Genomic DNA, 17,647 nt, shown 5'->3' with positions numbered 1-17,647 from the left:
TTCATTAAACTCTACTACTCTTCAAAAGAGGAAGCTGCATCCAAATAACCCAGATTGTTCTCAGTAGACAGTCTCCTGAACTGTGCCCAGGCTCTGTTTGAGTGCTTTTTGATTTAGGCCAAATCTGTCAGGAATCTCCTAACAACCCAGCAGTATAGGCATTGCCTGAGAGTTTCCTTGCCACTTTTTAGTTCTCTAATATAGAGGTGGTTACCAAACAAAAAATGTCTACTTGTAAAACAGGATATGACGTTCTTATCCTGGATTATTAAGAACAACTCAACTTTTAAAATTAGACTTATTTCTTTTCCACATATTTTAGAAATTTGCCTGTAATTACACTGTTGTCTAAAAATAGTGAGAAAGGAGTAGTACAGTATAAACTGTAAATAATGACTTTTAATTAGAAAAATGGTAGGAACTAGAGAACTAGTGTGGAAACACTTTTCCTGTTTTGAATATTTAGAGTTGGTAGCTCTCTGCATAATTTTCACATGATCTTGCCTGTAGTCTTTTGTTCCATAACAGCCCCTTTGTTCCTCTGACACTTTCACCTCCCAATTACCACCTTTTTGATTCGCTGAGTAACTGACTAGTGACTCAATTTCCAGAATATTTTTGAGATATGAGCAATTCCCTCTTTGTCTTCCTCCAGTCACCTACCTGACCCTGAGCTATTTCTCTGGTCTAGTTCCACCAAGAAATGATTGTGCCTCAACAAGCCATATGGCCACAATCAGTTCCACTCCCCATCCCAGCTTATCTTTATTACTGGTGGAAGGCAGGGCAATAATTCCTGTTCATGCAGTATCAGACATTAGGAAGGAGAACCGAGATTCTGTGGGTCTTGCTCCAACTCCAGGGTCAGACCCTCCCTATCCTGTGGAGTCTCTTGGTGTTTCTTTGTCTTCTATGCAAGAATGTTTTAAGACCTTTTCATTGTGAGCAGAAGATCCACATATCCAGGGAAAGATGTCAGAAGGCAAACCAAACTGCTTTTATTTTCCTGGGCACTCCAAGGATGGAGAGCAGCTTGCCATCAATTATGTTTAGACAAGTGGTAAACTCTTAATAGAACTCTTTTGAGGATACAGCAAGCCAATTCCTTTTCTCATTGGAAAGAGCCTTGGGAAATAACAAAGCATATTTCTACCTGTTCTAATGGGGAGAAAGGAGTAATGCTGTCCTGCTGACTTAAGAAAGATTAAGAAAGAAATTGCGACAACACCAAGAAAAACAAAATAAGAACAAAAGGCAAAAACTCAAATTTTGCCACAAGCTGTTCAAGTCTTGTGTTAGTGATGCTCCCTTATTTATCAGTTTCTTAGAATGAGTACGCCTTAATTATTATCAGGAAAAACAAATATAGATTTTCCTTTATTGTATAAAGCCCACATTCTTATTTTAGTGAAGTACAGTGTTTTTTTAAGCTTACTTTTCATTAGGAAAAAGAGAAAGTACGTGAAAATTCACAGCCTAAATTCCTTGCAGTGATTCTGTAAGTGGTGGTGTTTCTTTACCAGTGCTTCCATTATGACTTTCCATTTGCTGTAGTGTGTTTAATTTCATACCTTATAAAACATGAGAAATTTGTATTGTATATCCTGTTTTGCTAGCCTTATGTTGATCATTTCTTTTGATTACTATCAGCTTTTATTATCCTCTGATGCTTGGACATGTATTGCATTTGTTACTGTATGGGAAGGGAGCCTTACAGAAGCCAAACAGCTTGGGCCAGACTCATCCTTGTGTAACTTGAATTTACACGCAAGAATGAATTTGGCCCAATTCATTTTAGTTGCTATGTTGCTCTACTGTAGTTTAGAGACTAGATGCCTAAATAGGTATATTTTCAGAGGAAGTAATTTAACCTACTTTCTTTAAAGAGAAAATTAAATTTAAAATTGTCTTAATAGTACCTACAAAGCTATTAAGAATAATACTAAAATATTTAAGAGGAACATACAAAATACTGTATATGAAAGGGTAAAAATAAACAAATAATGGTATATGTCACTGAATACAGGTTCATGTGAATATAAATTTTTCAATCACCCCCTCACAAAACGAGAGAGATTGGTTAGATTAATGAAATCTAAATACATTTTACTTAAAGAGTGGGACAAGATACTAGTTAAGCCAAGATGCTGAAAGAAGTAAGGTACTCATAAAGGTAGTAAGAAAAAAAAAACAAAAAAACAAAAAAACACAGTATGCTTGTTTGAGTACTACAGTAGGGAGAAATGAGCAGCCAGGGCAATGAGGTGGAAACATACAGCTGCCAAAGCCACTGTTACAGTTCTGAATCCGCAGTGAAAGGCAGGTGGAGGACCACTCTGAAAAGCTGGTGTGCTGTCTTTATGCTGCTAAACTCCACAGGCATCCTACATTGAAGGAGTGAGTTTGTGATGCTGCCCTGAATGGTAGTACAGGACAGCAAGTATGCACCACAGGCAGATATTGAGGCACTGTTACTATGTTAGGTTATGTTCACAATACAAATGAAATGGCATGTTTAGAGTAAGCTATATAACAAATAAAAACTTGAGAACAGGATTTAAAAGCAGTTAATTGAGTTCTGCATGTATTTATTTGAAAGTTCTCCTAAATCTAAGGGGCAGCATGAGAAAATAAATTGAAGTGCCTGTTTGATAGGCTAACACACAGGTGCAGGTTTTTGGAGCGGGGTGTTATCTGGAAGTGGGAACTGATTGTCAGATATGAAATAGACAACTAAGCTATTCTGAAAATGATTTTGCATTTATGCTATAATGTTAAGCATTTGCAGAGTGGATTGATACATGCTAGTGGGCACCATTAAGCAGTGGCTTCATTTGTTTCTAACAGGATCAGAAATTACAGTTGCACTTAGCAGCAAGAGAGGAGCATCATAAGAAATTGAATGAAGTTGAGAGGTGTTATGCCACTATTGTATGTCAGTTTGGCATTGTTAAAGGTGTTCATGGACAATTAGAGCACAGTGGTACGTATGGCTTAAACATCCTCCAGCATTTGTTTTTTACTTTATTTTTGACCAGACTGAGTATCAGATGTGTGACAGAACTCAAAAAATAGTAGCTGCCATGTGTCTAATATCAAATATACCAGCTGACAATTACTGCATCTCAGTAGCTTCTGCCGTGTTTCTTTGCGTGACAGTGCCAAGTCAAGCAGTACAGCCCCTGTACCTGCTCTGCTCTTTGCTGTTATATGACTACAGCTGTGTGTGTGACCATACAGTAAACTACATTGAGGAAAAGACTTGTATTCAAAAGCAGTCCAGCAGCAGACTCAGCCCTTCAAAAAAAATATATATATATTATACATGTGTATATGTATATGCTTAATTTGGATCACCTTTCTCCTGCCATTAAGTAGACATCCACATAAACAGTGGTACAAGCTTAAATGAGGGTCTGAATCAGCAGATAATGAAAAATGAATGTCATTTTAACTAGCTTTAATGTTGGGAAATAGACAGAAAACATTGATGAAATATAATATTTTGTGGGTTTTGTACAGAAATTTAAAGTCTTAAAACTACTTCAGTAAATAGAGTGGATGAATAACTTTGTAGAGTTATTGTTACCTAGATTCTATGTGACCATTCAGGTTTTATAAAGCCTTAACCCCTCTAATATATTAAATAACAAAATGATTTGTGAATTATTTGTGAATCTATTAATACAAAAATAGCATTCCGCATACCCTTTTTTTTTTTTAATATAACTATATATATATTTCATCTGTAAAATAATAAAGCTGATATGTGAACTAATAAACTTCATTTACTTTTTTTTTTTTTTTTTTTTTTTTTTTTTAGTACCTGTTAATTCAAGAGACAAATCCTAGTTTTGCATAACAAAGTAATTCACTGCAAGGTCTGCATGAAAATTTGTATAGGACTATTTTGTGCATATTGTTTTGTGTGCCTCCAGTTTGTCCTTTGATTAAGAACATTAATTCCTTTTGTAAAGAAGAGGAATACTAGATGTATAAATTACAAGCTTTGGTATTTATTTTTATTTTTTATGTTTTGCATGAAGCCAGCTAGTTCTTCAGATCTCATCCAAAGAAACTGCTAACACATTATCAAAAATTTTGGGACATTATTTGCCCGAAATATTTTTAGTATTTTTGGGTTTTCTCTATTTATGTGAAATTGTGGTATTTTACTACCTCAGGTTACTTTTTGTACCCCTTTCTTGAAAGTAGGTTAGTGATTGATATTCAAAATAAACAAAGAGAAAACATTGCTGTATTTTCATTGTATTTACATATGAAGGGCTTTTCTTCATATGTAAATGTAAATATGTAAAAAAAAAAAGGCAGGGCTTTTCTACTATGTCAATACAGAAAAGTCTTTTGCTATTTCATGGAAACATAACACTCAGTATTTTTTTTATTTTTTATTTTTTAACTATGTATAAAATGTTTTGCCATGTTTCTACTTGCATTTATTAGTAATTGCCCAAGAAACCCTTGGAAAAGATTAAATCTAAGTTATTAACTGGTTCTGTGTAAGAAGCCAATCTATTCACCAGTTTAACTCCAGTCTGTCTTTTACTGCAGTGAGAATTCAATTTTCATTGCAGTATGTAAGACCTGAAATAGGTAACTTGTAAATTCAGAGCAAGAAACTGCAGTCAATGGAAGAGTCATGCAGAAAGGGTATGAGACATTTTCATGCAAATTGTTTAAATTTATGAACAGTTGTTCTTTATCTGCTGTATTAGAACAGTATGTAGGGAAACAAGAAAGTAAAAACTGATGCTTTAGTGTTTTTATAGGGAAAATGCCACAATGCATGATAAATCTAAAACTTTGTCTTACTAGTGACCCATTATTAGCACTTTAAAGATAGAGGGTGAACATATGAGTCTCGTTGAAAACTTTACCAACTTTTGCCTGATTTTTTTTTCCTAAAGTTTACCAGAAGACGTTTACATGTATTACATTCTTTTAAAAGCATTTTCATTTGCTAAGCACATCTTCAACAGATGGGAAGAATTTTCTGGGTGTGATGCAGTGTCTGGAGTTCCTGCATACAAAGAGGAGTCAGGAAACAGAAAAGGCTGAAGAAAAAGCTGAGGGGATCAAAATTCTTAGGCTGAATAGAAGTGACTAAAAAAGTACAGGAATGGTGGTGAACATCTTCAGTTTTTCATTGTGATATCTTGTGATTCCGTTCCCTTTCAGAAGAGACAGAGGATATACTTGGGCTTGTCCTCCAGTATCCTGTTTGTGATCTTCCATGTTCTATATGAACATAACTCTGTACATTTAACTCAAGTATTTGAGTGTTCAGTGGTTCATTATGTTCTCTGTTTCTCTGAAAATAATTGACTTAGCTTTGTTTTTAAAACTAGGGTTTTACAGGTAATTTTCAGATAAGATTGAAAGCTGATGGAGAAGTCACTCAAATGGGTGATGCTAAATGGCACTAGAAATTAAATGACAAAATCAACAAACAAAATTCTAAACTTGTTTTTTGAGGTATAGAACAACTGATACTGGCTGCTGTAATCCTTTTATGTAGTATCATAATACATGGAAAGAGTAGTTGAGTCATATTTTCAGCCTTAGCCTCTGTTCCAAAAAGCTTGACTATTTTAAGCATTAAAAACACATATATTGCAGATATAAATCAAATAGCTCTTTAAATGCAGAAGTATATATTAACATGTTTCATCTGTTGTTTAAAGTACAGGAAGCAATACAGCTCAATAAGAAACTAACATCAGTGAATAAAAAACAAGAGACTGAAATAAGTAATCTGAAGGAAGTAAGTATAGTATGTATTTCTAAACGTGTAGGTGGGCTTCTTTTGGACTTGTTCAAGCTGCTGTATTGTCAATGGAAACAGCATACGAGTAGCATGCAACTGTTCTTCATTCTATGACTAACGTCTGAATTTGTCTTAGTTTCCCATCTTATACACAGATGCCTCAGATGGCTGCCAATTAAATGTTGAGCAGCTCTGAATAGTTTCTGTAACTTGGGAATTTTTGTTTACCTGAATAGTATCCTACTCATTTCTTTTTAATTATTGTCAACCCGTCTTTTTCCTGTGCTGTGTTGCCATTGCATTTTCCATCTGGTAGGGAAAGGTAACTGGTGTTTTCAGTGTAGTCAAACACAATTGGGTAAGAAGAAGGTTACTTATGTCATAGAAGCAAGCTGATAGCTTAAACATAGAATAAATTACATTCATTTCTCAATCTCTGTCAGAAATGAGAGAATTTTGATGTAGGGCAACTGAGACCATCAATTATAGCGATGCTATGGGCAAAATTTGCCTGGCCATTAAACTCTTTTCTGTTTCTCTTCTACTAAGAAACTAATATTTGCCAGGTATGTTTTCAGTTGCACTCTCTTAGACCTATATAATAGGGGTAAGGATAAAGTTCTCTTTTCTTTAAGCTGTTTCTTAGGTGCTGACAGGAGAAGAGGCAAAGGGACCCTCTGAAGACAAAATTGTTCTGTAAACTCATTATCTTTCTGTACCTCATCTTTTTCATATCTCTCTTTCTTTCCAGTCTGCTATTTTCTCTCCCTTTGATTCTGTGAGGATTTTAGGGAGGAAGCAAATGCATGATTACTTGCAGCTTCTTGGCCTACTACTTAGCTCCGTTTTCATTTGTTTCATTTCTGCCTTCTCAAACACTTAATGTTGATATTTACTACACGAAAATATTTTAGTCACAAATCATAAATTGAACCTAGATATCATACAGGTTTTTAAAAGTGTGTTGTAACTTTCATGTGAAGAACAGGGACATTTATCTAAAATGAAGCATATCTTTATTGTATTATATTGCAAATATCAACATTCAAGGACTCTTTAAAAACTCTTAAGCATCACAGTCAATTAGATTTGTTGCTTTTGGTTAAGAATCAACAATTAATTGCATAGAATTCTCCTGAGAGTAAGTAATCTGAGAGGTAAGAAAAGAAAAATGTTTAAGAAAATTTTTACGTAATAAATTTTATGAGTAACAGAGGTGTACGAGATAAACTGATAATATTTTGTGTACTCCAGTAATAAAATGTATTTCTTGATCCATCTTTTTCAGCAGTACTATTGGCTCTTAAGGTCATGGGTGATAAATTTTAAATAAAGTACTGCTAGATAAGCAGTAGAAGGGGCCAGCAGAAACTTAATCTGGCTTCCATCGTTCACCAGGAAATGCCTTTATCCTGGCTATTTCTGAATTTCTTAGTGGACATGTAGTATCTGACCATCCTGTTGTGAATGTGAGTGGAGACCTGAACTAGAATTTAATTGCTTAGCTTTCCAATACTCATGTAGTGATGTGACACTTCGTGGGAATGACTTGCTGTCTGAACAAAAAGTGAAGGCTTGTTTAGTTGTAATTACAGATTTGTAGATGAAGGTTCTGGGTAGTAGAATGACGGGTATTTTTCCATGAAAGGTAGAATATCTGTGAAAATACAATTTAAAATTAATAATATAAAAAAAAAATTACAGTCCATTTTTCAGTACTTCCTATTTCAACAGTTTATAAATTTCAGCTTATAAAACACTTTTAGAAAGTGAAGTAGTGGCATAGTGTATTCCTGACACATATCTGTAATGGCACTGTATAGTTAGCACAACTTCCATTTGTGAAGGGCTGTGGGCTCTGTCTTTTGGGTCAGTCTGTAAGTGAAGACAAAGAAAATGCTTGGACCCACTAAGAATTGCCCTGAGCTAGTTTCATTTCATTGCAGTTGCCTTTCCCTTAGCCTTACCATTGCAGTAGTGATCTTAAAGCAGTAAGGTGTTTTCTCTTGTTGGGGAATGTATCTTGTAGAGCTGAGGGGACCTACAAGAGATATAAAGCAATGAGAAAACTTTGATATTTAGAATGGTTTTGAAGAGGAATTACTAGGTTATCTTCAATTGCTGCAAAGCTGAAAGAAGTTGTCATATCTGCAGCACAAGTTGTGACGTCTTATGCAACTGGTTTTATCTGCCTTGGCAACTTGACTGACCTCTAATAAATCTAAAAACTTGTGAGCCGTTAGCTCTTACCACAGCCGCTACTTTAACTTGGACTAGAATGATCTCTCACATTTGTTCTTAATGGGAATATGAATTAGTGAATTCAACGTTTATGGAAAAAAGTAAACTAATCTCCAATATTAATACAATTACACTTATGTGATGGGGGTATTAAGTACAACTGGAAAACCTGATTTACATTGAGGTCCATTCTGCAAATGTTTAGGCTTCTGGAATTTGTGGAAAGAAATATTTGGAGAGGTGGCAGTTTGCTCTTGACATTGTGTGCTTACTAGTCCAGTTCTGATATCTTGGCTTAATTTCCTTTTTAGGAAACACTTTTGTTTTTATAACTTGAACACTTAGATATTCAACATGGTAGGTTGTTGGTTTTTTTCAAACACTTTGAAAGTGCTTGCAAGAAAATCAATAGAATGAAACAAACCTTTAAAAAAACATCTATTCTGCTCAAGGCCTGAGAGATTACCAGGGTTGCTCTGATCTTGGAAGAGAGCAAAAAGATGTGCTTGTTATGTTGCATAAACTTTAAGTTTGTATATGCTATTGGTACTGTCTTGGAAGCAGTTACATCTGTCTGTAATGGCTCTTTTTCCAGTCCTATACTGCCACTTCATGCTGGCATATGTGATTGTGTGGCCCTGAGAAACAGTAGAATTATTTATTTTTATTTTTTTTTTAGTAAAATGTAGTTTTCATCAATACAAAAAAGGGAGTGACTTTTAGCTTAGATCAATTAGCAAAAGGAAAGAAAAACGTATTTAAGGAACAGGGCTGTTTCTTTTGTGTGACTTCTGACTTCTGTTGCTGGCTTAAATTGTTTCTGAAACCACATCCCTGAGTGTTGACTGCTAGCAACACATCAAAGGAATAGGTTTAAAGTCTTATTGTCATTTCCTAACTGATGAAATTATTTTCCAGATTTTATTTAATTTCAGAGTACAAGAAATATATGTATGTATTAAAAATATTTTATATTATTTTTACAGTTATGTAGCTTGTGCTTTCCACTCATCATGGTAAACTTTCTCATTACTCTTGGTAATTTGGTTTGTGTTGGTTCTTTTTGTATGTTGTTTTCTGCCCACAGTGTTGGTAGATTTGCAGATGTGGGTTTGATTCCAGATGTATTTATACACATCCACCTGCTATATACACAGAATAAAATGTAGTTATATTTTCTTTTTTTTTTTTTTTTTTTTATTTTTTACTTTTTCTCTTTTACTTCAAGGACATAATTTACTTAGTATGGCACATTCTTTTCCCCAACAAAATAAATGGTAAGACTTTTCTGTACACAGTATACTCAGAATTTGGCAAAATGTACATCAGATCCATGGCAGGATTATGCACCTGCTTGTGTAGCACACAACCTATCTACCAATAATCTAATTCTTTGTAAAAGACTAGTGTAATGTACCTTTTCATGTTTACAGAGTTTAAAAAACAAACAAACAAAACAGAAAAAAAAAAAACACAACTTGCACCACCTTCTGTTTCTTAAATACAAGATTACTGCTTGCATATTTTATAAGGGCCTTCTAGTAAAAATAGTACAACTAAAAGAAGTTTTCATTGCAAAGATGGTTCTTCCTAGATTACAGAATGTCACATTTCTAAAGCATTGCTGTCTTTGAGTTTTATAATTGATACTGCAATTACACTTTGTCCTAGCTAGATCACTTCAGATTTATTTATGGCTAAAATACATGAGAAATAAAGCCTCTAGCAAACAAAATGATTTATTTAAATGTAGTATCTGTACTTGTATTTTCCAAGTAACTTTGTGAATTTCAGCTACATAATCTTCCCTTTCTTTTGGTACTGTTATATGATTTTGTCCAGAACAGTTAAACCATTGGGCTGTGATAAGATGGAATTCCAGTTTTGTGAAGAAAAGTTAAACAGACCAAACTTAGTTGTTAGATAAAACTATTACCATTCTGAATGCTTGGTTCACCACTATGGCATCATGAAGAATTCTTGATACTATCTGTGAACAGCATTCATAACCTCTGCTATTTGTCTGAGTAAACGTCAGAGCACTCAAGGAGAGAGCGATATTAAACAGACTACCTTGTACCAGAATGGGAGGGGTGGGGGAGAATAGGGCACAATATTTATGACTCCAGGAACTATAAGTTGTAATTTAATGAGATCAAAGCATTTGCTGTTTATTTGCTTCACTAGGAGCTTGGAATAAACTGGTTGGAAAACAGATAGCACCCCTCTCCCCTCAAAAAGCAGGATATTTAAAAGATTATAAAGACTATAAAATCAAACGCATATTTTAGATGGAAAATCATGTTGTAGAAGTTTCTAATATAAAATTAATTTAGCATTCTCCTGAGATTAAGTAATTAATGTTTCAGGAAAAGCAAAGATCCTCCAAATTTATAGCCAGTTCCTGTTTTTACCAGATAGTCACTGTTCTTTTTTTTTTTCCCCCTCCTGATTCTCAGGAACATAGTAGTTATAATAGGTACTTTATTCCTATTGTATATTTCAGTGTAAGAAGCTTTACCAATATCAGCTTAATGCTCACTTCTAATGTACTTCTAGGAAGAGAAAGTATCAAAATATGGAAGTATCAGAAATGCCTCAAACAGTAATATTATTAGCACAATAACATTTTACATATGAAAATAAACTTTCAGCCACATTTGACAAGTTCAAAGTTTAGGAAGTCAGTCTTAGAAATTTTGGTTCCTCAATTTAATTTATTCTTCTGTTTCCATACATTATTTAAAAGTAGGGCATGACTTAGGATAGTTTAAAAGATTTGTCTTTGTTTTGAATTGCAATGCCTATACTGGATGAACTATTTATACGTGTTTCCTGTGTTAAGGAACTGAAGAAAGTAACTACAGACTTGATAAGGTCCAAGGTCACATCTCAGTACAGGGTGGGAGAAGAAAACATCAATCTTGCAGCAAAGGAAAAACAGTTTCAAGAACTGCAACAAAAACTCAGAATGGTATTTTGGAGTTTAAACAAATTAATTTTTTGGTTAATGTGTTCTGTTCTTCATTTATAAAACATCATGGCAAGGATCTCTGTGACGCATACATCTCAGTGATTCCTTTCTACTACCTGCATATACTGTGTACCAAAATTATTTCCAGAACTACCTTTCCTAGGGAAGTAAATACACTGAATAGAAATACAAATTTATAAATAAATAAAAATTTAGACATTGCAATATAATACAGTTTTTAAAATAGCGTCATGATGATTCACAATACCCTATTAATACAATATTAATATATATATATATATACAGTAATTTTAAATGCCTTTTATAGTGCTTCATGTTCCTTTTTTCATTTTTTGAAGGAGGAAGCAATTAGTAAAAAAGTTAGAGAAGAAAACACTCAAATTAAAGGAGAAAAGCTGGTGAGTTGTTAATATAACATTGTTATTCAAAATTAAGAATAGAGGTGCTATGTATTTAAGATTCTTAAACGATCTCACTAAGCTATTAAAAAAATAAATTCACTTGTTCACTTTTCTGAAGTATTTCATTAATAACACAAATGGGGTTTTACTCCTCAATTTGAGAAGATGAATTAGCAAAATGAAATATGTTCTTTGACACCTTGTTCCAGGTCTTCTGTCTTTGAGTTCAGATTGGAGAAATTTGGTATACCCATTAAAATAAGTTATCTATCTGTTTAGTCCAAATAAGCATGATATTCTTGCTACTGTGCCACACCTTACATAGATGATGATAGGATTATCTTCTTTCTCAAACTTAGTTATTTGCTCTGTTCCTGAGCAAATCCTGTTATTCAAGACAGATACATGGAGTCAAGTAACAAACACGTGGCACAAAAATTGTGTTTCCTGTAATAATATCATAATGTACTGGTTTGCAAATATTAAACGTAAAAAGTTTTTTTTTTTTTTTTCTTATACAGTTACAGAATTCTCATTCTGCTGCTCATTAAGTGAACACGTTGGAGAAATTTTAACCTTGTTCTGAGGCAAGGACAAAAGCAGTAGCTTGCTTGTATACTCACTGAGCACTCGTTAAAGGATAATCCAGCAGTACTCTTACAATTTTTAAAAGTTTGTTTGCATTTTGAATTCACTTTTTTAAAAATACTTGACAATAAGCATAGAAAACAACAAGAGATGTACTCGGTCTTAATGACTTTAACTGTCTCCATTCCATCCATGTTGTCATCTGCAGTGTAGTGAATGGTAGCACCAATGGGTTGTAAATCTACACCACCTTAACTCATTGGATGGCTGTTTTCTTACAATTTACTCTTCTTGAAGTAGCAATATTGTCTATAGTCATTTAGTCATATCCGTTTTGTTTAACTCAAAGGTTTTTGTCATGAACAGTGTCCTTCTAAAAAAAAAAAAAAAAGATCTTTTCCTGCAGGACAGCTGAAATTTTAATACCCCAACTTTGCATTTGACCAACTTAGTCCATTTGAAATTAAGTTACCGCAATGAATTAACATGCTAGTCTTTCACTTTTGACATCTAGATTTAAAATACAGAAGGAATAATTGCAAGTCCATGTTTGTAACAGAAATAACAGAACCATGACACATTACTTGTAATGATTCTTTGGTTTAGTCTGAACACTGAAAGAAAGTGTTAATTGCATGTCAAGACTGTAGTGTTCATTAGTACAACTCAGTGCAAAGTTCATGTAGTATCATCTCACATGGAATTTAAACTGAGATTATTATTCCTTCAGAGTAGTGAATGCTTAATGGGTTACAGACAGACAAAGAACCCCGTGTTATAATGACCAGAAGAGTCTTGTTGGAATCGCTGAGGCCAATGAATATGAAGCTGAGAATTTGGCCCTGAAGTTTCCCAAAAGGGGAAGAAAAAAAAAAAAAGTATCAGATTAGTTGTTAATTCTAAAAAGGTTACCCATTATAAAACAATTGATGAAGGTATGTCAAAAAATCAGATTGTGACAGCAAAATTTGATGCATATGCATCATGGCATTATATGGTGCAAAGCTAATGTGTGTTAGTTCCAATCTATTAGGATTTAATTTGAGATTCAGAATAACGTCACGTAATGGTGATCCATTAATGCTAGTGATTACATGTCTTTCATAATTTCTCTGGATTTTCCATTATTTTCCAGAACTGTAATATGGTACCATAAAATTATTCTGCTAGATTAATTGAACCCACAGAGGGGTAAGATTTGATGCACATTGTTCTGATTTGCACTGAATTATTTTAAAAATATCAGTGAATTGTTCATTTTAATTATAAGAAAAAATCTCTGATAAAGAATAGTCTATTATAGTCTCCCAGGAAAAAGACTGAAATAGCCTAGAGGAGGTCTGGTTCTTCCTACAAGCCCTTCCCAAATGTTGATGTTGGTTGTAATAGGAAATACATTCTAACATACATTATTTTGTATACCACTGACAGAAAAAAAAAATAAATGTTGAATGTCAGACATAAATTAACTAATGTTTAAACTTCAGAAACAAAATGTAATTCAATATATCCTGATTTGTTTGTATTAACAAGGAAATTCTCAGCTCTCTACAATGTGTGCAGGAGCTGCTTCAGCGAATAACCCAAACGAATATTAGAATGGAAAGTGAATTAAATGCACTGAAAGAAGAATATCAGGTCAGATTTTTCTTGATTAGACAAGCTGCTACTATCTGTTATGTATTTTTTAAGTCTAGGGCTGTTAAAGACATCTGTGTGCTTTTCAGAACTTTTGACCTCACTTCCATTGCTCCCTCAGCTCCTTAACTGTCAGCATGAACCTTGAAATGCAGTCTTATGGTTTCCCTCTTTGAGTTCTCCCCCTAAAGTAAATCATGGTTGCCACTCCAATCAACTGTTTCTGGAGGGTAAAAGCAGAATGTTTCTATGGTTGCTTTCAAGTATTTTGAAATCAAATGATTTTATGACTTGATTCTTTTAATTCGTTTGTATATAGGTATAAATTTCTTGTTCCCGAAAAGTACTTCAAATTTCAGGACTTCAGAGCCATTGCTTGTCCTCAATTTTGTTAGAGCAAAGAGCCTAACCAAGAATATTCCCTAGTCATTTTTTACTGTGTTGTCTGTCATATTTATGCGAAGGGTGGTAAGTAGTCATGGGATTGCAGTGTTCTTCTTTGAGATTGTAAATAAAATAAAGAAAATTAACAGCTTAGATTTTAAATTATACTACCAGTCAGACTGGCACTGAAGATTAAGGTCATTATCTTTTCTCTTCAGATATTCCATGCAGAGTTCAGCTACAACTATTAATGGGATGATTAATAATTATCCACTGTATTTATTATAATTTATACAATTGCAACTATTCTATTCTTTGCTTCGCCTTTAAGGCAAAGGTTTTGAACTAGCATCTCAGTTTCAAATTAAGCTTTCTATGTGCATATATACTTTTGTTTCTAAGTAAATGCTTCTAATGCTAAATGGAAATTAATTTGCTTCACATAAGTCTTAAACTTGTCTTTTTATAGGTGTAAGCAGTTTGCCTTCTGCCACAATATAAGTATGTGAACTTTGCATTTTGACTGAACAAGTAAATTTATAGATGAGTCTAGGTTCCTGCATTTAGTCCAGAGTGTTGGCTTTTCATGACTTCAAATTATTTGATCTGACTGCTCTAGAGCCAAGAAGAGATGTTTCTCGGCCTGGAGAATAGTTCCACTAGTTCATCATGAATCTTCAGCATTCTCCAATTCATTTTTCATATAATTTGCTTTACTAAAAGGTTTAAACGTGACAAGGCACAGTTTAAGGTTACTGAAATGTTAGTATTAGGTTAGTTTCTTGGCACACTTTAAACTTTTGACCACGATCAATTGAGGCAATTCTACAGGCAAGGAACTGTTAAAAGTAGCAAGCTTTTTAGTAAACTGTTGTTTACATGTTGGCTTATCAGCAGAAACAGTGAAATATCTGGGTTAGTTGCTATTCATATGACACTTTTTTTTTGTTAGTGAGAAGGTACTGTGCATTTTATTGTAAGTTGATTAAAATGAATTTGCAAAGAAAAGCAGAGGCTTGAGATAACTGGTTTGTAACCTTACCAATGATGATTTTCATAATAGGGGGGCCCTTGAGGAATCTCAAGTGAATCTTGTGTGTTCTGGTTCTTTCCAGATGAACTTTGGCAATTATTTTGATTTGTCAAAAAAATATCTGTCTCTATTTAAATGGTCACCATAAAATATTGTTGCTTTTTACAGCTGCTGGTTTTGCTGACCGTTTGAGACAATTACCAGGATGTTAGCTGCTTATTTTGCCTTGTCATTTTTAAAGCAAGAAATGGAACTTATTTATAAGGAGCTTACTATTTGAATGCTCTACCCACTTTACTGTTGATTTGAGAACTATTGCTTTTGTTTTTACTGATTCTAGAATCTTAATATGATGAGTAGGTTGTGCAGATCACATTTTATTCCTATGCTCTATCCTACATTCCTGTCACATTTATGAATCTTGGAGTCATTGTACAGTACTATGGAAATATTTTTTTCTTTTACTCACAAAAATAATTCTACTTAGTTTTTGGGCTTGAGATGACTGAATACTTGCAAAATAACATTCAAGTAAGGTCATATTGGCCTTTCTCATTTATCTGTGGATACACAGTGCTAGGATACAAGAGTATCTAATAGTGCAGAAAAGCAAGCTAAAGTTTCTTAGTGACAGTATATATGAGAATGCAACGAATTCGGGTATTCTCTTCTATGCAATTGTCTTTAACATATATTATTCTATTCATCAGCTACTCCCAAGATTTCTTCTTTATATAGTCTGGAATAAATAGGCAACTGATATTTCTTCCTATCTAAATAATAGATTATTTGATCAAATGGAAGAAGAAAGCTTACACTGCAAACTATCTCAACACAGAGACAACTGTGTTCTATCTATTTGTGTAACGTATTATCAAAGGAAATGTACCTACTAGGGATGGGCTTGCTTCTGTTAGTCTTGTTTGCAACCGAACAGAAAGCAGAGCTTGTCTAGGAAGGGGTGGTGTGAAGGTCTTTTGATGATACATGTTCTTGAATCACAGGACTAATACATACGTAAATTTCAGTTCCACTAATTCCACAAGTCACATGTAAACCCAGTGCGGATTTAACTAAGATGATCTTGCTGACTTTGGCATAGGCAAGTTCGGCTTTGCAGAAGTGCTGGGGCAATATGTATGTGCAGTAAGGATCCATCCACCAGTCATTCCGACATCTCATTTTTTCAGGATTACTTAGCATTCTCACTACTGAATACTTTCACTCGGTATCCCTCCAAATCAGGAAATTTCCCCTTCTTGGTCTCCAAAGCAAGAATATTCTTATTATATTGATTGATTGATGTGTTTATAATGGATTTGGCTTTATTTTGTACTGCACACCTGTCTCCATAAATTTCAAACTTCAGTGCTGTAACAACACTGTATTATAGAGATGATGAGGATGCTATGTTTATTTTCGGAAGATGCATTTTATCTGTTGATATTCTACTAAGGGTCTTCAGGATTTTAAGTGTTTACAGTTAGTTAATGTTAACCCTACACCTACAGGTGTTATTCTGATGTCCATACTGCTTCTAATTACGTCTGTGATGATTATAAGAAAGTACTTTGGACAGTTTATTTTGAAACTATTGTTACTTCAAAAATGTTTCAGTAGGATAGGGTTAACTGAGAGGGCCCAATATTGGGTAGGTATCTTAGTGAGTTCTTATGTTAAACGGGCAAAGCTAAGGTTTGCTTTGGGAGTGGAGATTTTCAAGGAAAGTTTAGGTGAGGCAGCAACTCTTCTTTTTTTTCAGTCAGGTACTTTAATTTACTACTTGTTTTGTTGTAAGAACTATGCTGTGAAGAACCATTGCATTCCACCTCAGAGGAGGTTGAATTTGAGCCACATTTATCTCGAAGGATTAAAGAATCCTTTATTTAGAGAAGTAGAGGAGGTTCATCAAAGAAAGGAGATCTTAGACTCCTGGTTTGTAGAACTGTATGAAAGGTGCTACATCTGTGTGCAATTATACAGACAATGTATTGTTGAATTGTCTCACCCTTTTAATTACATAATCTGTTGGAGAAAATTCATTACATTATTATGAACGTCTTTTTCCTTGTGTATAAAAATGCAAGGTAGTCTGCATTTTCCTAGTGTTATACCTGTAAAATATGTTTATATTAATAGAATAGATTAATTCAAATAAGCATTTTTAAATGGTTGGCAAGTGAATCAAGAAGTAGACCCACTTTCAGTTGAAAGGTTAAGTAAAAAGAAATTGCTTTAGAGTAATGCCCTCATATCTTAACATTTTTCATGTAGACTTTCAAAAAAGCTCAGCAGAGTCATAAATATATAGCTGGTCATATAGCTACATACAGTAATGTTTACATTATCAAATATATGCGTCATCTAAATAGTAGGTAATGGATGCAGTAAGTCCTTTATCTTTCATATTGTTTGCTATAAAAGTGTAGTAGGATAAAAATTCCAACAATACCTGAGGTGTGTCAGAAGTTACTGTTGATTTACACAAGTGCTTTAATTTGGCACAGTAAAGCTGAAACATTTAAACAAAAAATATCGTGAGTACAATTAAGATGGTATAAAAACTTTATATTACTGTT

General features: G+C 33.8%; 1 protein-coding gene across 1 annotated transcript in view; it reads left to right on the top strand.

Annotated features, from left to right (window-relative positions):
- Nucleotides 1-17,647, top strand: part of CCDC73 (coiled-coil domain containing 73) — a 74,880-nt gene that overhangs the window by 40,488 nt on the left and 16,745 nt on the right. The window contains exons 8-12 of the mRNA XM_082760753.1: nt 2,848-2,983; nt 5,706-5,785; nt 10,875-11,003; nt 11,363-11,422; nt 13,547-13,651. Of these exons, the coding sequence (XP_082616879.1) occupies nt 2,848-2,983; nt 5,706-5,785; nt 10,875-11,003; nt 11,363-11,422; nt 13,547-13,651 (510 nt within the window). The remainder of the gene's footprint in view (nt 1-2,847; nt 2,984-5,705; nt 5,786-10,874; nt 11,004-11,362; nt 11,423-13,546; nt 13,652-17,647) is intronic.

Source organism: Aythya marila, assembly GCF_965140915.1.
Source record: "Aythya marila genome assembly, chromosome: 5".
Taxonomy (NCBI): Eukaryota; Metazoa; Chordata; class Aves; order Anseriformes; family Anatidae; genus Aythya; species Aythya marila.
The sequence above is the reverse complement of the archived record's forward strand: the minus strand, read 5'-3'. Positions and strand labels throughout refer to the sequence as shown.